This window comes from Seriola aureovittata, chromosome 3, assembly GCF_021018895.1.
Source record: "Seriola aureovittata isolate HTS-2021-v1 ecotype China chromosome 3, ASM2101889v1, whole genome shotgun sequence".
Lineage (NCBI taxonomy): Eukaryota > Metazoa > Chordata > Actinopteri > Carangiformes > Carangidae > Seriola > Seriola aureovittata.
Genome location: NC_079366.1, coordinates 25,852,050 through 25,874,147, shown reverse-complemented (window position 1 = coordinate 25,874,147; position 22,098 = coordinate 25,852,050). Strand labels below are relative to the sequence as shown.

General features: G+C 40.4%; 1 protein-coding gene across 1 annotated transcript in view; it reads right to left on the bottom strand.

Moving 5' to 3' along the window:
• mad1l1 (mitotic arrest deficient 1 like 1) overlaps positions 1 to 22,098 on the bottom strand; it is a 60,376-nt gene that overhangs the window by 15,861 nt on the left and 22,417 nt on the right. Inside the window, exons 16-17 of the mRNA XM_056372399.1 lie at positions 12,273 to 12,504; positions 6,638 to 6,831 (exon numbers count right to left, since the gene is read on the bottom strand). Of these exons, the coding sequence (XP_056228374.1) occupies positions 6,638 to 6,831; positions 12,273 to 12,504 (426 nt within the window). The remainder of the gene's footprint in view (positions 1 to 6,637; positions 6,832 to 12,272; positions 12,505 to 22,098) is intronic.

The window sequence follows — 22,098 nt, the reverse complement described above, 5'->3', positions numbered from 1 at the left end:
AGACTAGCATCATCCCTTTGCTTTTATAACCACTTGGTTTGACATTGATTTCTACCATGAGCAACAACAGGAAGATGCTTGCCCTCATAGGGTGTATGTCCATATGGTGTTTTTCTCCTGAGTGCCAGCCTATTTTCTCTCCAATTGTTTAATGAGAAGAGAGCATATACGGCCAAAGGCTTTTTCAGAGCGCTCCGTCTTTTTTTGTGTGGCTGCTCCGAGCGCTTCGAGTTGAAAATCTCTGAACTTTTTAAAGTCTTTTCACGTAACCAATCAGATGGGGCTGTTTCTGTCAATCTGGAGCTTTATGATGTGTAGAAGAAGCTACCACAACAGAGACAGGAAAGACCGATTGTGAAGTAGATTGGCCAGATGTTGTTGCCATAGAAACAAAACCTACACACGGTGCGTTTTTGATGAAGCACTAGGACAAGGCGGTGCTCAGCGTCCTGCCAGCACTTCTCACCCATACTTTGTATGGACGGCTTGTCGCCGCTCAAGCTGACAGCCGTAGAGCAAGGAAGATGTGGGTGCATGACATGATCTGCCGGAGACAACAATGTGGTGAATATCATCGCCTCATCCAAAAGCTGTTGTTCTGATTGGTTACCTGAGCTGCAGTGACGACACCAGTGCCTTTCTGCAAAGTTCAGAGCATCGTTTTAACGTAGAGTTAAAACTTTTCATGTATGTGTACGTTCACCAGCATGTTCACTTTGTAATTATTTGGACATAATAAATGCTCTTTGTTACCTGTTGGATCTTTGTTGATGTTACAGCACCTGTTGTTACTGTTTGGATACCTGTGTGTGGTAAAGGCACCACAGTTGTTTTGTCAATATAGTGATTTGAGAGTCACATGAAATAGAAAAAGTTAAATGTTACCACGGTCCTGATTATACACAGGACGGATCTCTAACCGTCCTCGTTTTTAAAATCAGCTCTATTGATATTTTTACACCCCACTGAGTGATGTCAATAGTGATGTTGTGGGCAATGAGTGTTCTGTAACTGCCATTCCCTGCAAAGTCAACGCTCTCATTCCACTTTACTCCAAAATCAATTATAAAATGGTTAAAAAAGAAATTTAAAACACCTTTATCGGTCCTTATCATTTTAAGTAGCTGCCTCACTGTCTGCTACAAATAACACTCTTAACACTTGAGTGATATTCATTCTGATTGGCTGGAAAAAGACAGAGGCACAGATAACAGGCTTATCACTGGGTGAGAACGAGTGACACCAGAAACCTTTCTGGCCACTGGCCCAGCTGGGCTCCACTGCACCAGCTCCTGACTGCTCCCATGGGTCCAGTCTTATTGGCCCTGTAGCCACAAGCAACCCCGACAGTCGAACTGCGCTCCAAAGTTATTTCGAAAATTAAGCTATAACAGACAAATGACTAAACCATTCAAGCAGTGATGGCTTACAATCTGTCTTACACACACATACACACACATTCACAGGCAAACACACATTTGTGTGGCGTTAATCATCCCCAAGTGGCTGATAAAACAGAGACAGGTCATTAAGACTCGACAGTGTTCATAAACTATACTTTATTAACTGTCCTCTTCCTTCTCCCACTCTCACACACAGACACACACATTATTTAGCTTTTTCGAAAGGCACGACTTCATTGCTTCTTTAAACCCTTGCCTCTACCAATCCTCCATACATTCTTTCCTTTCCCTCCATCGCTCTCTGGTGAGAGGGTTGACAGTTAATTGGGAGTATGTTTTAATGAGCTGGCCCTGAGATTCTATCTTCTCCTTTCATTAGGAAGGGAAGACGGGGGAACCGGCGTCAAGGAAATGAAAGAAGACTGCGAGAAAGCAAGAGAGGGAGGGATAGAAAAAAAAAAGTAGAAAAGTGAGTCGATCAAGAACATCTAGAAGTTTTTAGTAACTGCTGTGGAGAGCACAGCTCCGCGCGTGTGTTTGTTTATTTGTTAATGAGCTAATCAATAGCAGAGGTGTGTAAGCCCAGCAGTGGATCTGTTCTGGGAGATTACTCACAGAGACGCACAACTTGTAAGATTTGTTTATTTACAATTTTCCACACTTGTTTTTATAACTGGTCTGACTCAACTAAAGTTGCTCAACTAAATTTGAACAACACAAATACGATAGGTCAATTTCATTTGAGCTACTACACGCCTCTATCCAGCATTGTTCTACTATGAGAATAAAATACCTTAGAGGAAATTAAAAGAAAAAAAAAGTAGCATACAAAATCACTGTGTGTGCATTAGAAAAACTGCAAACAACGTCTTTATCCTTGTAATGTCAGATTGGCTTTTTGGCCTTTGTGCTTATCTCAATCTTTAAATGGGCAAATGTTAATATTGTAAATGTGAGCCGTGCCTTCCTCTCGTCGAAAACTTCTGGAAGAAAAATGTTCAAATAACTCACTTGCTCACACAGCTAAGGTGTTTATCTCGCTGATTAGCAGAGACTCATAAATACCTAATCACTGATGCTAATCAGCCCTCTCACCTAGGGGTGAGCTAAAAATACAAATGACACACACGCTCATCTTAAGCTAATACACAACCATTTTCTGCACAATTTCCCTTTCAAAACAATTCCGCCATCACAGACATTTTAACATAACATCGCATTAATCCATTATTAACTGACAAACAATCATTTCTCCACATGGACCCGCTATGACTGAGTAGCTTTTTGCACTGCAGCGGTTCTTGTTTGCAACACTATAAAAGAAGCACAGAGTCGACTTCGACACTCACAACTTTTGATCTCCCAGAACTCAAAGATCGGCTGTTAACAGAAACCCACAGTTGAGCTTCTGACTTTATTCTGTAAAACTGATCAAAACAACAGCAGGCAAGTGCCAACATTATAAGATTCCTTCTGACTTTGAATTTTCTATCAGTTCACTTCAAAGTGTTTTAGGATAAATATTGAAGAGGTGTGCATCTTGATTAACCATAGGATGCAACAATAGAATAAGTAAAGACTAAGAGTCTATGCATGCACTGCATCATCACATTAACATGCATACAGTGTGTCAACCAGCTATGTTAGTGCTAATCTCAAAAGTACAACTGAAGGAAACAGGAATTCTATATTCAGTGTTACAGTGTTATGAAAATTCATCCTCTGGGGACCAAGAATGCCTGCAGCAAATTTGATTGACTGACAGCTGACTAACATCATGAAGCAATCCTGCTGCGCAAAATGGAGAAAAGACTATCTACATTTTTGGTTGTGGTCATAACGCTGAGTCACAGGACCTTTACTATGCTAAACAATGTACACGCAAAAAATGCCTTCAAACAAACCTCCCACAATACGATCTTTATGAAGCTTGTGAGAGATGTTGGTTCAACACTGCAGTCAATTTTGAGGGTGGAGTGTTGTATTAGCACTACAGAGGTATTCATGTTACATAAAGAGTTCCATCAAAGGAACAAGGGGGGAATAAACACTGAGCTCAAATGATTAGTCAATCAAATGCACAGTATGTAACTTCTGCCACTATGGGGTTTCAATCAAAACAATAACAAAAGATGGGGTTGGGTGACGTTAGGGTTTTTCGTCTTCAGCACCATTGCCGTAAACTTTGGATTCCTCCAGTGTCAGTTGTTCAGGAGATTTTTAACCGGGAGCTGAATTATCCACAGAGGGCCCCCCTTCTCTACAAATCAAACAGACCCAGTGATTCTAACTGTTAAAGAACTGAATAGATCAGTTTCACTTGTCGGCTAGCGGCTTGGATCGTTTGTCGGACAAATCAAGACATTTATGGGACAACTGTTTGACATTTGATAGAATAAAAGACTGTCTAATAATTGAAGAAATAATCTGCAGATTGATCAATAATAAAAAACAATAGTTAGCAGCTGTAGCTGCTGTACTCTGAAAACACAGGTTGAAGCTTCAATCAACACATTTTCTCTCAAGCTGAATCATATGTTTGCATGAGTGATGATCAAAGAAGTTTTGTTTCATTATCCTTTTTTCCCAAAAACCCTCAAATAGCAGCATTTGATCGTGGTGATGTTTTCCACAGATGAAATGGGGGGGAAATGTGGTTTAAATAACAACATCTGAGCCAAGTTAGTGACAAGGACTGAATAAACAACACATTTCTTGCAGTTATAATTACCACTATCATCCTGTCTCTCTCCCATCCCCGTTGAGACTCACGCAGGACAGAATGAAAGAGACAAAAAAAGCATCTGTATGACAATTTTACTTGAAACATTTAAATTACCAAATTAAAGCAGTATTAAAGGGCTGAAAAATAAGTGTGAATACAGGCTGAAGGAATCATTTCAATGAGAGTGCGACATAATGAATGCGCGAGAAGGGAGAGAGAGAGGGAACATGACAGCTGCAGGTTAAACAGCTTACACCATAGGAGGGGGATTTGGGTGCTTCTGCTAGAGGGGGATATTAGCAGGATTATCTGGCAACCCTGTTGCTGAGGTGAATAACATTAGAATCCTATTTGTAAAGACTTCTATGCTTCCTGTCCAAAATCCCCCATTTTCTCTCCACTTACTCCTGCCTCATCCTACAATTAGTCCACTTTATATTCTCATAGCACAGATTACACTCGCACACACGCCTCAAGAGCATGTTATGTATATTGTACTGATGTGTACGTGTTCCTTTAAGTGTGGGTGCTCCTTATGTGTGTGTGTGCGTGTGTGTGCGCATGTGTGTGGTGTGAGTGTTGTATTCTATTAGTAGTACAGGCCTTTCTGCTCCCATAGGCCACCAGGCGTGTGTCATACGCAGTCAGACAGTCGAGAACACCCTGAATACTAATACTGGAGGTGTAAGCATCTGTTTTGTGTGTGTATCTGTGTGTCTTTGTACATCTGTATGCATGTGCACCCAACAGAGTGGGTGGGGGGGTGGGGGGGTGCTGTGTGGTGTGACAGAAAGTGTTGAGATCGGAGTGAGTATGTGTGCATTTGAGTGTGACAGTGCGCACTATGAGGGTATTACGACTGCGTGTGCGTGTGTGTGTGTGTGTGTGTGTGCATGCGTGCGTTTGTGTGTTCTCTGGACGCAGTCTGAGGTTAATAAATATTGACGGTGAATTATCTCTTCTGGCAGGGTCGCAGGTGGGTTCGATGAAGCAGATTGGACACACAAGCAAGAAAAAAAATGCATGTGCGTGCGTTCACACGCACATTCAAATCCTCCCTATTCTCATGTTATTCACTACTCCACCTGCATTCAAGTGAGTCCTTGAGCAAGGCGATGAACAGTCGCAATCGCCTTCCTCTTGACCACAATAATTAGCCTGCCAAGATAATAAAGCTGCCTTCAACATCGCCAGTATGGATTCTCTGTGGTTTTCTTTTCTAGCTAGAGGCCCCCTATCATAACACGACACAGCAACAACACAGTGATTAGCTACTGCTACACACTCAGATCAAGGGGGGCATAAACAAGAAGAGAGATAAAGGTGTAGCAGGACAGGATGGAGAGAGGAAGAAAGAGACAAAGAGGTAAGTGCAAAGGGAGCATGACGGGATGTTTTCACTGCAAAGCTACTTAAGGAAAGGATTTTCTCAACAGCTAAGGGACAGACACAAATACAGTTTTTATTTAGCCCACTCAATGAGTGTATGGGGAGTGGTGATCGATTAATGCGGCCCAGCCCTGTGACACTGCCCAGTCATCACTCTCTCTCTCGTACACACACACACACACACACACACACACACACACACACACACACACACACACACACACACACACACACACACACACACACACACACACACACACACACACACACACACACACACACACACACACACACACCCATTCCTCCACACATTCAATAAAAAAACAGCAGGACACAGTCTCTGTTGGCGTAGTGTTCCTCTCACTGCATGGACGAGTTGGGCACAAAGCTATAACGTGGCATAATGGTGCATAAACGTGGATGTGGGAGGGATACAGTAAAAAAGGGGGGGAAGCACCTTGCAAGGTCAAATTTGCACTTCCTGAAGCATTTTGTGTAAGAGCTCACTGAGAGATATCAGCACTCACACAGACGCTACAGCCTGTAGGAATTCTGATGTTGAGTGTTTCCCTTTTAACTTCACACTTCTATGGTTATGATCACTGTGCATATGCTTTGAGAAACACACACTGCCAGCGGCTCAACAGCTACCTGCAACCTGATCTCAGCAGGTATGTAGGTAGAGATGTATGTAAAGCTGAAACTGTATTAAAGCTGAAGTATTTCTGGTCTTAAAGGTCGTATAACAGTTCAACACATTTCTGAGCTTGTGCATAACTTTTATCTGTCTCTTTCTTTGAATGCACTAAAGTTATAATGTTACATAATATCAATATATATATATATAAAAATGGTAAATGGATTGCACTTATATGATGCTTGTTAACCACTCAAAGCGCTTTACAATGGAATCCACATTCCCCCATTTGCATACATTCATACAGGGCTTTTCTACTACAGTTTACAGACCGATTCAGGGGTTCAGTATCTTGCTCAAGGACACTTCAAAATGCAGGCTGGAGGAGCAGGGAATCGAATCACCAACCATATATCTGGGGCAAAATAGTGTGATATTTGATTGTGTCCACATTAAGCAGACGCAAATGTGAAGCACACGTACCTTTTTGAAGAGCAGGGAGTCGTCCATGTGCTCTGCGTACACCGAGGTGAGCCTGTATTGGTTCTCAGTGGTGATATCGATCTGATAGCCGGTCAGGACGTAGCAGACTGTACGGAACTCCTGGATTTTTCTCTGAAACACCTCCTTCAGTCTCTGGTTCCTGAGCTCAGAGCTCTCCATCTGCTTACGTAAATCTGCCACACACACAAGTCGGGAGAATGCATCAGTCAGATGGGGTGTTGAGTCTAGACTGATGAAGGAACAATGAATTTAAGCAATTTTAGCATAAGCTGCAACATAACAATATGTGAAAAAAGTGAAAGGACCTGAATTCATTCTGAATGCACTGCTGTGCATTAACTTTTGGTTGGTAGTTTTATTTTTATAACATCACTCTTTGTGGCCACGTGCAACTCAAGGATTCCACTGTAAGATTCAGCTACATGTGCAAGACAGTTCCTCCAAAGAACTCCACAACTACATGCTCAATTCACTGAGCTCATGCAGCATAGATGGACAGCTCCATATCAAATATACACTGCCTGCAGCTCTCCATCTGCTAACTCAGGGTCTACAAAACACTATAATGCTCAGTGTGTAGTGGCAACTAAAGCAGTCTGCAGCGGATCCTAGCTGGGAGCAGAGAGAATCATGGAGTGGAGAAGCAGGATGGGGCTTGACTTTAATTTGGTGAAAATCAATTTGTGATAATTACTTTAATTTGAAGGCTTGATTTGAGAAGGCACAGAAATGAGTTTGTCTGAGCAAAAAATTAGTCATTATGGACGGCACTATTTACAATGTTATCACTGCGGCAAATGCTGAAAGGGAGATACATGCATGTGAGCCTGTGCAATTATGCATGAGTGTGATGTAACCTCAGAAATGGTGAAACAAGGGAGGAGAGCCGCAAAATGTTAATGTTCATATTTAACAGAAAAACTCTGAAATAGGTTTGTGTATGTCATCCAACCAAAGTGTCAGAGAGCTGAAACTTTTATCTGCAGAGTGAAGCTCTGTCGATACCGGCTGTCATCAACAGTCATTTGATTGCTATTTCTGCGATTTCGGGAAAAAAAAAAAAAAAAAAAAAAAAAAAAAGTTTAAAAGCTTAGTTTGGAGGCTTTTATCCGAACCCTAACATCCATAGTGGAAGTGCAATTCTCCACCTTTTACAAAATAACTGCACAGCATAGAAAGGTGGACAGATTGCTCTACTTAAAGAGCAGTGAGTAACACGGTGCAAATTCAACCAAGTTGTCTTCTTCACTAAATCAACAATTGTCCTCAGTCTTGTTCTTGCTATTTACATCAGAGAAAGCCTATCCTGACTGTTTCCCATTTCTGAAAAGGGAGAAAACCAATTTATGCAAGGCTGATAAAAATGCTTATTTAACAGCCCTGAAAAGTTTAGTTTGTTTTGATTTATTTTTTTCAAGGTCAAAAGACATTTCAGTTGCTCAAATTTACATCTGTTCAATATAATACACAAACACAACATCCACTTATATACTTGCAAAAGCAGTTAATAGTGACAGTAGTGCATTTTCATAGCCAAGACTTCTAACCTTTCTATGACTGATAATTATTTCTACACATCACTCTTCTTCATGCATCTCGGCCTTTTACTCTTTTATCTGTGATTATCTAACAAGCCGATGGCTTGAAAGTATAAACTTTAAAGAGTGTGTCAGTGTGTCTGTCTGTGAGCCTGTCTGTCTCCTGGGTAACTGGGCTCCTCTCGAGTGTCAGTCAGTGCTGATAAATACTGTTTCAAGACTTCGGGATTGTGACAAAACTGTCACCGTATGACAGCTATCAAACTGCCCTCAAAATGACTGTTAATTCTCAAGTGACAGCGTGAAGTAGACACTGCTTAAATTCACTGCAACATGCAGACAAATTGACATGTACACAGAGACACAGGGTGTTATTTCCTCATATATGCATATCTACACATGTATGTGTAAATTAAAAGTCTTCCTAGTTAGAAAAATTTTTTAAACTAACTGTCAAGCTTTAAGAAAGTTAGTGACTTCTGACTTTTGCCCTTAATTGGTCTCTATGGGTCTGGGCGCGCTGTCTCCTAAAAGCTGTCAGGAAAATTCCACTCCTAAGGGAGCTTCCTTATTTATATATTTTTTGCCTACTCGTTTTGCAACTTTAAGAACTCCCAAAGTTTGCATCGGTATCCGTTTATCTGAACGTAACAGGGAAAAATGAACAAAAAACAGGTAAAAACACAAATCGTTTGTTGTGTGAAGTGTTAACCTTGTCCTGATTTTGCTTCATGGGATTTCTTAGGACTACTCAATGTTAAGGAAGACAGGAAGAAAGGACAATTATTCTACAGTGAAAAATTATGAAAAAACAATAAAAAACAACAGCTAGGATGAATAAATGAAGAATTGTAGCATTTGAAATAAAAAATCTCTCAGGGTGGAGATGAAAAAAAAAGAAAGATGGGTTATGGCACTAAAAGTAAGGGGGGATTATGGCCTGGCAAGATTAATCTGTAAGCGTGGGGTGGGAAAAAATGTTTTACTGAAATAAAATGAAGCCCTGCAAGAGGACGACAGCAGGTGAACCGAGTGTTGAAACTCAATATGTTCAATAATGTTTTCACTTCCAACTGCAGAGTCACCCTCAGGATTCTTCCAAGAAGGAGCAAAAAAAACCTTCATACATATCTCAATTCACGGGTTTAATTTTATTTAAAAAATGCTCAGTGAGTATTATTTTACATATAAAATAGGGATTTCTAATCTGGTGCAAAAATTAGCAATATTAAAGAATAATTCCTGTCACTTTAATTCTAAACTTCATTTGAATGTTTTCATAATGGTCTCAACTCTCTGTGTAAAAAAAAAAAAAAAAAAAACTTAACTGTAAAGCACAATTAGCTCTGAGGTCTCTGGTAATACTGCCCACCTACACATGGCACCAACACAAAAATTACAAGACTCAAAGTGTTGTGGTAAGTGTTAAGCATTTAAGCTGTGATTAAAAATCTCATTGTGAACCGCAGTTTAGACAAATGGAAATGTTATAAGTTCATGAATTGTGCAATTAAATGTGGAAGACAGAGTTTTCCATTTGCAGAAAATGTTTCAGTTGACTACAATTAAGGTGCTAGTGCCATAATCATAAAGACTCAAAAACCCACAATGCCTGTGGGGCAAAGAGGGAATTTTGCCACAGTTCATTCCTATATTGAGCACTTCATTTTGCAAGAGATAACCTACTGACAGAGGGGTTTATAACTCATTTAGTCATATACAGTACATGCAGTAAAAGTGGTTCATACTTTCCTCAATGCAACAACCTCGTGTTCAGTCATGTGCCTCTTTCCCGTCCAACTAATATTAGTCTGTGTTTACTAAAAGCAAAGCTAGCAATATGGATGACACGAGCGCAAACACTGAGTCTCATACATTTCAGTCTTTTAAAACACATCACTTTAACTACATTTACAGCTGGATTTTTTGTCTGAAAACTCTAGGGTTGCATTGTAGTCTGGATGGATAGAAACAGAGACTTTTAAAAGAAAATACACAGATACCTGCCTCCTCTCCTGATTGGGTCGTATCACTTCTGACCACCAGACAATGGTGAATGCAACAGCAACCAAATCTAACACCACTAATTTGTTTAATCACTCATCAGACCCAAAGTGATCGTTCATTAATCATTATCAAGATAAAAGTTAAGAATAATCATGATATTGATATCGAGTCCCATATCTGAGACATAAAAATTACTCAGTTCATGTCTGATACTTTTCCTCTGCACCGACCCCGGTCTGAACAGACACATTAGCTCTGGATTATCTGCTTGAGTTTAAATGGAGCACACTGGTAAGAAAGTCAATCATCATTTCACCAGAAAAAAAAGAAGTAGTACAGAGGAACAAAAAACAGACTGGCAAAATTTAATGGCTGGGGAAAATGACAGAAAGAAGACAAGAGTGAAGGGAAGTGTAAAGAGGAAAATGAATGGTGGGAGGTGGAAAACGAGCGAGAGATGAGTTAGAGTGTCGGTGAGCAAGGGACAGAGAGTGGGAGAGGGCATGCATCACACTGTAGTCCTCAGAAGACAAATTAGCCAACAGACTTCCAGTGCCGAGCTGCCCTGAACTCCAATTAAATATTTAACCCTGTCATAACTACACTTCCTCCCTATAACTGTCTGTCACAGACTCACACCTAAGTGGACAAAGGCATCAGTGGCCTTAAATATCAATGAAGCCATTTTCTTCTTACTTTGGTTTAAGAACCCAGCCGCCAGAGGGAGTACATTAACAGTGTCTCTCTTTTCATTTTCATACATTTTAGCTTACTTAGGCAGAAATATTATGTAGGTCAGAAAAGCTTTCACAGAGATCAGAGCTACAGTGGCATGACAAAAGTAAGTGAAAACTTTGGAATGATTTATGTTGAAATCTGTCCTAAAATATGGTCAGATCTTCATCCAGGTTACAATTCCGAACAAACACAAGCTATTTTAAATAACACACAAATCATTGTACTGTTCATGTCCATATTCAAGAACATCAAACATTCACGGGCTGGAAAAAGTCCAGCTAACTGGAGTCAGGAGTTAATGAAACAAGCGGTGGTGTGGATTGGAGCTATTTTGACTTACAAAAAACACTTAAACATTTTGAGTTTGCTATTCACAAGAGGCATGTATAAAGCTTAAAAGGTTACAGTCATCTCAAACAGTGTAAATATTCATCAGTCCGCAGTCAAGCTGTCAATAGATGATTTGGTTCTGTGGCTACTCTCCCTGGAGGTGGGCGCCCAGCTAAGATGACTCCAAAAGCACGAGGCAGAATACTAAATAATGTAACAAAGAACCTCAGTAGAAACTGGGAAGTAAAAGCTGCAGCAGGACAATGACACTAAACATCAAAGTAACTCTTCCACAGAATGACTTCAAACAGAACATCCACCTGTTGGGAGTGGCCCGGTCAGACCTCCAACCAGTAGAGATGCTGTGGAATGACCTGAAGACAGCTGCTCAAACCAGTGTTCCTAAAAATATGGCTGCGCTGAAACAACTCTTTAAAAGGAGGAATGGTCGAAACTTCTGCCTGAACATTGAGCAGGTCTGATCAGCAGCTACAGAAAGAGCTCATTTGAGGTTATTGGTGCTAGAAGGAGGTTTAACCGGTTGTTAAATCCAAGGCTCACTTAATTTTTCCATTGGGACTGTGAATGTTCAATGGGTGTGTTCAATAAAGACACAAAATATTATAATTGCTTGTGTGACATTAGCTTAAGGACAGTGTTTGTCGACGTATATGTGTTTTTAAGATCAGATCATATCTTATGATCAATCAACACAGGAAACCAGGTCATTCAAAAGGGTTCACATACTCTTTCTAGACACTGTACATTATAGAAATGCAGTGAAATAAAGCAGAAAAATGCCAAATTTATTCCATAACACAAATTATGCCAGACTTTTAACCTGCAAGACGTGCACGTATAAAAAAACGGCAATGGAAATGTGATGGACAATGGGGAAAGTCAGTGCAACTTCCCAACTGCCCCGTTTCCATTATTACGAGGCTGATGCAAGCCGATTTAGTGCGAGAGTCTGTCAGTGTGCGAGTGTTGAGGATCTTTACCTTGCACCTCCTTCGATGGCGGCAAACTGAGGCCGAGGCTGGAGCTGTGCATGCTGGAGTCGTCCTGAGAGTGGACCAGAGCGCCTCCATCCTGCAGCGAGCGCACAAGCTCCCTGAGATGCGTCACTTCCTCCCGGAGAGATTCCACTTCCTGCTGGCGCTGTTGCTTGGCAACAGAAGTGGGGTTCATTTTGAGGTGAAGAACTCTGGTTTTGACTGGATCATAGTCTCCCTGTGACAAAAAAAAAAAAAAAAAAAAAAAAAAAAGGCAAAGACAAAGATCAGACATCCAAAAATCATCCAACTTCTAGAATAACAGAGAAGTATTTGCTCGTACACAGCGGGGTCTAAAAGTCTGAGTCTTCCACCGAAAACTCTTTGTAATCAAATGCCAAAAATGAATCTCTCTGTGAGGCAGAAAAGCGGTGGAGATACTGGTAGCAGAGAACAGTTTAAATTTTGGTTTGGACATATGATAAAAACAGTTCCAGATTAATTTTCTGTTGTTCAACTTATTGATCAGTTGTATCAGCTGTAAATGACAAACACACAAGATGCATCTTCAGTCATATTAGATACAGTGAGTAACCTTTTGAGAGATATTGTCAAAGGCTTCTGTGATCCAGGCTCATTGAACAACTAATCAGAGAAGGGCAAAGTCAAGGGTGGGAGCTCAAAGCTGTCAATCAGTACTTGACCTCACTCCAAGCTAGCATTAGCTGCTGGAAGAGTCTGAGTCAGACGTGAATAGGGCTGACTCACAGGCTAGCAGGCTCCCGCTTCCTGCATTAGCTGAGACAGCAACACCATGACGGTGTAAGTAAAGGGCTGGGTGGAGCAGGGAGAAGGAGGGATGGGAGGGCCGGAGAGGTTACCTTTCGAGTCTTATGCTAGCACAAGCTTGATTACCAATAACCTTCATATTGTAGCTCTGGGATGTCAACTTTATACAGCAGTCAGATCATGAAGCCAATTTAAGTCAGGATGAAAAATAACACAGGGCTGTAAAATATTGGTATCCAGGAGAGTGCGTCTCTCTCTGTCCTTCCCCATGGACTTTCTTTCTCATATTGATGAACAGCATTTCAGGTTTTCACACATCATAAATCACACTCCTCAAGAACATGTGTACAAGGCTAGAACACATGAAGCATGGGACACGTCTGAACAAGAAGTGAAACCATGCACTTCTGTGAAGAGTAAGGTTAAAAAAAAAAAAAAAAAAAAAAACACAGACATGGAAGAAAAGCTTGAAGAGACTTTCTTAATCACAAAGCCAGGAAGAGTTTTATGGGAACCATTAGAGTGTGTGTGGCGGCTGTGATTCAGAGGAAGAAACGGGGAGGAGATAAGAGGTGAAGTACAAGCATCAAAGTGCTTTCTGAGAAATGAGTCCTTGCTTTCAATCACGACTCGAGAAAACTTGTACATTTTAAATATTACACACTTTGTCACCATTTATCATTTAACAGAGGATTCCTTTTTTCCATTATGTCTATTTAAGTGCTGCTGAAGAGTTTGGGTGTAATACAGATCCATGTGTCCATCTCTGTGCTTAGCACATTATTAGATTTTACATCGTGAAACACAGGATTTTTTGGTGTAAAAGTTGTACAGTGTTATTTTTAGTGACTGTATGTTGTACTTCAGGTTACTTTACTGCAACAACGGTGTCGTTTATTGGTATCTAGACATAACTGGTGAAGGCAGTTGGGGAAAAAGTGCACACAGGTTGTAATCTGATTCATTTCAGTAGGGAAACATGCAACAATGGTCCAGCAATTACTCGTACTGAATTAGAATGCAAATTCAGAGCATTTGGCACATTCATGTTCAGAAATATACAGTGCATACACACATGCATGCTATTTCTGGGGGGTAGATGCACAAGTAAGGCTTTAGTCCATGTGTAGTGCAAAAGTCCGAGCACAAGCGAAAGACAGTGTTAATAAAAGATTGTTTCCATCCAGTACCGTTACATGAATATTAGGAGTTAAGCTCATCAAAGATAAACAGCTGGTGGTGCTAATAATTCAATCACGTTCCATTAAACCGTTGCAGATGAAGGCAAAATGAGATTATGTAATTATTGAACGTCACATGCTTCATGTACATCATGGTTTACAAGCCAAGTCTGTTTTCATTCTGTCATTATCGATACACCAATTTTTGCACGAGCCAAGGGGTACAAACTTTTTTGCGATATCTAACGTCAAACTTTTTTGAAAATGTGCATATAAACAGGTGAATGGAAAAGCACTAACAGATTAATGAAAACATCTAGACTCTCACAGGATAATGCAACAATTTATTCAATCACCTTGTAACTAACATTCACATTTAATCTGAGCTATAAATGGTGATGACAGGGCATTGATGACGCAGGTCTGCAGCTAAACGCTTGGAATTCAAACAAATAGCTTTATTTTCAACCTTCTATATCTACAGATATTTATTTTCTGTGTAACCTCTGCCAAAATCTTTTCTACAGAGGCTACGGGATAATACAGTGAAGTTATGAGCAACAGACTGCCTACCTATTTATTTCCCAGTGTGCTCTCTTTCCACTAATACACTGTGTGCAGCACATAGATCTGTTTACATTAAAGAACAAGAAAAGGCTTTGTTCACTGATATGTTATAAGTGGCAATTCTCTTAGCGAAGTAACATAAATAATTTCACTTTAAAGTATGTATTCATTAGCTGTTGTCTTTAAACCTTGGAAATATGATGTCAAGTTGACCAAATCTGATATATAACTCCATAATAAATGCAAGAAATAAAATAGTTTTACTAAATATTTCATAAACTCTTTAAGTCCATAGCAAGAACACTGGCAACAGAAGAGTTTTAATAAATGTTTCATTATATTGATGCTGTTATGATAGTACAACAAGATTTACCAGCAGCAGTTTATCTATCAAACAGACTCACAAAAACATTACATAACATATAATAAGTAGTAAATAAAGATGGATGTCAGCAACAAGAGGAAACTCTGAATTAGAGGCTAATACTAAAGCAAAAATGGTAACGTCGTTTCCTGGAAACACAAGTTCCTTCTTTTCTTCCTTTGTTTTCTTCTGACTCTGTGATGTTTCGGTAAATGAGAAGAGTCTATCTTAGCTTAATGCCAATACAGGAAGACACACACAAACAGGAACACCAAGATGCAGAAACACACACAGAGGCGCACACGCACACACACACACACCAATCGGAGCTCTTGATTACTGGCTAAATTAGATTCCATATGCCCCCAAGCAACAGTTGCCAAATAAACTACAGGCATGGGGGAGAGCAAGAGGCAGACGAGGAGAAAGGGGATATGAAGATGGGAAATGGTGAAGGACATAGAAAAGAACACAATGAAAACAAAGGGTGGAAGGGCGATCATTGCCTTCAGCGTGAGGAAAAAGCAACATGGATGGAGGGAAGAAAGAAAAAAAAAAAAAAAAACCAAAACCTCACACGCTTATAAATAACGCTTTGTATAATTTAAAAGGAACAGAGGGATTGAGCTTCCCAAAATGAGGAGCGGAGCATGTGTATATTTATATCAAACCATTTCAACTGGACTGCACACACGTCACAGCCAAATAAAGGTCCTGGTATATTTTCTTCCTGCGTACATCTTTTGAAGTTCTACATCAGTGTATGGAGAGTTTATTCAAGGATGCATCTGTATGTGCGTTGCGATAAACACAGCGAGAGAAAATGGGAGGGAGAGCCAGATAGTGAGAGACAGATATGTAGATTAGAGCTGTAAACCCAGTGCAAAAAGAGAGGGGAAGGTCCTCAAAATGCGGCCAACAGCTACATTCTGTCAAACAGTGAAAACTCTTTCAAACACACTTCCTTAAAATTAGGTCAAGCTAACGAAAATTAGAATGATTTGGCCGTGGAATTCATATTTCACTTTATGGATGCCTGGACTGAGCCAAGGGGCAAAGGTTTAATTTACTGCTCAATGGTAAAAAACAAAGGAAATTTTTTTCTCTTTGGCATTAAAGAGCATCATAACAAGCCAAGAAGTAGCATCATATTTTTTTTTAATTGGTTGAACCCTCCTCACAAATCGAACTGAAATGAGAATATAGACAAAAGGCCATCTTCTCCATTATTGATGGGTACTGAAACCTCGTATGAAATGGGCCCCACTGTAAACGATTAAAGACCGCAGTATCGATAAGCTCCAGCGTTATCGGTTCTTCTCTTGGTACTGGAGAAATTAAGAAAATAGATTTCCAATTTATTACTCCAACACAGAATTTATCTTGCACGTTTTATCTCGAGTCTGTGATGTATTTACACTACTCCCAATCCAGAAGAGAGCTCTCTCTCCTGGAGACTGGGTGTACGAGGGGAGAGGGGCAGCAATGCCAACAATGCCAGAGAGAGCTAAACGTTCAAATATGCGGTTATGCTCATTGCCACAAGCGTCTTGCATGTACTGTCAGAAACACAAGCAATCTGTTCAAACATCTACCGAAAGTCCATCACATACAAACTCAGAAATGTACAGTTTACGACCAGCTAGCTCATAGTTCATCTGCCGTTGCCCCTCGTGTGCTATGTATGCTAGCAGCCTGGAGAACACACATGGAGTTAACTTAATCATACAAACATGTGTTAATGATAAAAATGAACCATTAGTGATTTGTTCAAAACAATGCTGATGCAGTTTGCTACTCAAAGATGTTAATTTATACATACTACATAACAGAAAATAAAGCAATGTTAAGTCTATTATTTCTTTCTTTCTTTTTGAAAAGCAGTAAGGGTAAGAGTTGTAGTACTATTAAAATCTTAACAATCCCTATCCCACATCTATTTTACCTTATATGCAGAAAACAACGGCACAACAGACAAAAACTAAGTATGATCCACTGAAAAACAAAACATGAATGTAGATTCTCACCAACAGGGACGATCACCTATAAAATGGGGAGAGGTATAATTAGCTTACAATGCATATGTACGTCTGCATTTGTGAAGAGAAAGTGGTGCACTGTGGTTATAAATTATACTTTAGTTCACTGCTGCAAAAACAGAGAAATGCCAAATTGCCTGAGTTTCAAAGTGGATGTAAGAAAACTACTTAATGTTACAGTGTTTTAGTTGGCCTATTTTGTGTGTGTGTGTGTGTGTGTGTGTGTGTGTGTGTGTGTGTGTGTGTGTGTGTGCATATATACAGCCTACTATTCAACACAGTATTTACAGTGCAGCAAGGTGGAGTGCCATTCTAAGTGCCTGAGGCTACATATCTCTTATTCATAGAACAACAATAACAACACATCTAATACCAGGGAGCAGAGACTGTTTTAAAAAAAAGAGCAAGAGGCAGGGGAAGAGAGCAACCGAGCAAGAGATCAAGAGCATGAGAAAAAGAGAGAGAGTGGAGGAGCAGAGAGAGGTAGAGCGGCAGTATGAAAGAGGGAAGGGGAGGTCGAAGTCCAGGGAACAATGTCTGTTTTTAACACAGCTGAACAAATCGCTCTGAAACATCCATTTATATACTCAACACAGCACTGACCACAGGGGACACATGAGTCACTGATGGAACAGGTGACACACCATTGGTGAGCCAGTGTGCATGAGTGCGAGAGCGGAGGGGCACTATCAAAAAAGATAACGAAGAAAAAGCGCGCACACACTTAAAACCACATGAGCTGATAAAGGGAGGCTGAATGGAGAGACAGAAGAGGAAGCTCTTTCACTGAGGCGTATCATCAACAACAGACTACAGCTCATTTCTTGGTTGGCTTTTTTTAGCCTCTCTCCTTTACAAATTGTTGATATCTGTCCTGTGGAAACCACAGATGCATTTAAAAGGATTGGTTCACCCAAATTACAATTACATGGCAATGCTTGGCCATAGAGATTTTGATATTCATATCTGAAGTCTGTGGCAATAGCCGACACGGCCAAGGTGAAAAACATTTCATAGTTCATAGCGGAGCTCAATTGACTAGAAAATAAAAGAGCAACAGAAAAAAGAGAAGTGTCTTGGTTAGTCTAGATAATGCACAAATCTCATTATCAACAGTTTTCATTGAAATTACTTTTTGTTTTACCAAAGAGTAGTCTGTACTGCAAGGTCTGTGGATTATCCAGAGTAACTATCTAGTATTGAGCTTCACAGAAAGAAATGTAGCTGTGTTTTTACATACATAAAAAAAAAAAAAAATGGGGCATACATTTCTTACGGTCTTAATGCCAGTCCTGTTGTTAGATTCATGAATATCCAGGCATGATATGTACTTGTGGTGAGCAGTGAAGACGATCCATTGCCTCACGTTTTCGTGGGAAGGTTTCCTTCCTATTCCTCATATTTCACTGACTGTGTCCATCCACTATTTAAATCTGAGGTGGTGACAAGACCCATCCTTTAGCTAAAAATGATATGTATAAAAACTGTACTGTATATTAATGTTGTTATAGCAACACCTTTGTCCTCACATTTGGTCCATAACTGTCCGTGGCCTTTCCCATGGTAAAAGTGCATCAAGCAGTGTACTACAAGGATGAGCAAACTCGGCACTGATAAGCACTACGTGACAACAGTGAGGTGTCATTTAGAAAATGTTCACAACAAGCTGAAACTGAGGCCTTTTGTGATATGGGCTGGCTATGATGAACACAAAGCAGTTGCTGAGCAGGCATTGTAGCCCTCTCCATCAAGCAATGAGGCAACCATGGATTAATCTGGGTAGTTACACTCAAGTGTTTTTTCTGCATGGGTACCATTTGATGAGAGTCACTTAAACAGCCCAGGCAGCTTCCTCATGGAAGCTCAAGATGGAGTCAAGAGGAGCAGTTATAGTGTAACATTTTCCCACTGCACTGAGAAAGTTTTGTTTGGTAATGGGCTTATCCATGTACAGCTTAGTTCAGGACACAAATATCTGGTATCCTTTGAAAAAATCCTTAGTTAAGCTTAGATACACATGCGAAGCACAAGTGTATGTAAGTTTAACTATGGAGTGGGGTATGTTGTTCTGAAGTGCAGTAAGAAATCACAAAGATCCACCGGCCAGCGGTGATTGAGCACATCTGGGACAAAAGCAGAAAAAGGCTGCATGGTCGCCTTCAGACTCCCTGGTATAAACTGCGTACAGGCACGGACAGGGCTTAAATATCACCAACATGTCTCTGTTGTTGGAGCCAACAGGAAGGATGTCTTACAGCATATCTCTGCTGAGCAGCCTCATGTCCTGGTCTGCAGTTGGTCTTGCGAGGGGCTCACAGAGCGATCACTGAGTCCCAAAGAGTACAAAAGGCTCTGCAGACAGGTCAGAGTCTCTAGGCTTTTTATAAAAACACCAGAGAGGGGGACGCTGGCCTTCCACCTGCTGCCAAATGAGGCACAGGACCAGCTGGTAGAGATGCAGAGCTTTTTAGACCTTGTAGTATTGGCATCAGAAACACCGGTAGGCTCTGCCACAGAGAACAGAGTCCCTGTGGCTCTTTATGGCTACACAACAGGAGGGAGAGGTTGTGCCCAGAATGCATGAAGGCAAAGGTCTGCATAGCTGCAGCATCTTCCATTGAACACTGAGCTCCAAGGTCTCCTACTTCCCTCTTAGTATCACATCTTTTCAACACGGAGACAAGACCTGTGCTGAAGATTCCCTCAGGAGCAACTGGAATGTGAGATCTGTCATCCTCTTCAGACAAGTCTGTCACACTGAACCATCTCACCTGTATGAACCGAGCGCTTTGGTGACCTTTCTTGACTCTCAGGGCTGGTAATTGGACTCCCATGTGGTTGTTGTAGTTTGCCATCTACAAGACTGACTGGTTTTTTCCACATTTTCTAGCTGAGCAGGAACTTATATTTATAAGTTGAAGAACAGATTATGACTTTAAAAAGGTTGTAAAAGGGAGAAATATTCCACAAAGTATTTTCCAGAAGAAAAGAAAATCTGCTAAATACCCTCCTTTGGAAGCAAAAAATACTTAATGTTCAATCAAACTTTCATTACTGACATTTCTCTCTCAAATTGCATCTTACACTGAGCAGTCTGAAGCAGTATGAGGCACTTTTCTCTGACGTACTGAATCATTTCACTGATTTACAGGATAAAAACCGAACAGCACGGCCATCATCTCTTCTGCTCAAAAGTCAGAAAGCCATTATCAATTTTACTCAGAAACACCATGATTTCTTTTTCTCGTTCTTTTTTCCCTACCAGTGCACACAACTCCCTACATGACCGACAAGGAGCGTGATGGGACGACACACTGTCTGGAGCTCAGTCAATAATGTATTTACAACACTGAGACACAAGCTTCATGGTGATAAGGGAAGGTTCTCAGAAGTCCAATACTAGGACAGGCATGTTTAAGCCTGATGCTGTGTAAGACACTTCAACCACACAGAAGACTGTGCCTTCTTGCCCTCAACTACTGCTGCCATCATTCAGCTGATATCAAGATCACCCTGAGCTTAACTGAGATCCACTTCAGCTTCGCACAATTTAGGTCTGTGACACACATTTCAAAAATAATAAAGTGACTAAAAAGAGGTAGAGGGACAAAGAGGAGAAGGCTGTGCTTTTTTATAAGGCAAAATATTCACTGTTTAGAAAGATTTCTAGTTACCTTTGTTGAGAAATCATAAGATGTCATTGATAAATAGTGGAGATGCCCAGAGCCGATAAAAAAAGATCAGTATCAGGGCCGGTCTGGAGATAATTTAATGGACCATATTGAACAAAATAACAGGTCAAAATCCAGTCCTTTCATTACTGTACCCTTCTGTGTTTTCTTCTTCTCAGACACTAGTGTTGCAGCTCCTCTCCTTTAAAAAACAGCCAGGTTTTACTGTGCACGGTCTTTGACATCTCATTAAAAATATTGAACAATATTGTGTTCAGTCGTCACAGTAAAATATAAGTATGGACAAGGTTGCCCTCAGGAAATCTGTAATCAAAGTGGTGCATGTTTATGTCACCAGGGATTGTTGATTTGTCGGCTTGGGTGACAACTGCTGGCAATTACATGATCTGTACATCTACCCAACATTATGCGGAATAAAAAATATCTAACAAGAGAGCAACAACTCTTGGCACCATTTGCCACATTGCCATAAAAACCCATAGTCACTATGAGTTTTATATTTTTAACCCCAATGCTGGAAAGGGGAAAAAAAGGAGAAGATGTCAACACTGCAGCCTCGGGGTGTTGGTTGCAGGCCTTAAACATTTAGTAATGTCTTCAGATTTTTAAATTGCTTAAATTGTTTTCACGATTTCAAGACAATAAATATACAAAAACTTGATCAAAGCAGTATACAGGTCAAACTGCCATGAACATGCAAACCCTTGTATGACATAACTACCACAGTGAGACCTACATTCAGACTGCGGGGAAAAAAAACATATTTAAACTACAAGCATGACAAACTCAGGTTAAAATATCAACAGCACTATTTCTTTCTAACTGAAACTAATGTCTCAACATAATTTTGCTATGGCCACATCAGCACATGCACAACAGAGAGACTATGTTGATGCAACATCTTGCAACGGCAACAATTATCTCTGTCTAGACACTGACATGACAGCCAGAGCACAAAGACAAAGTACAGCAGTATTAAGTCTATCATTAAAGATGTTATGGTATGCAGAGATTGATGAGAGATGAATGATTCTTATATTTTACAAGCCAACTTCAATTCCATTGTATTTTATGAATGATGATGATCACGTCATGTCACACCAGAAAGAACACAGGGTCCAAACCACAGAGGGGCTACTTAAAATAAGACAGAACACATATGGAGGAGAGCAGAGCGGCTCTTGACAGGTTCTGAAAGCC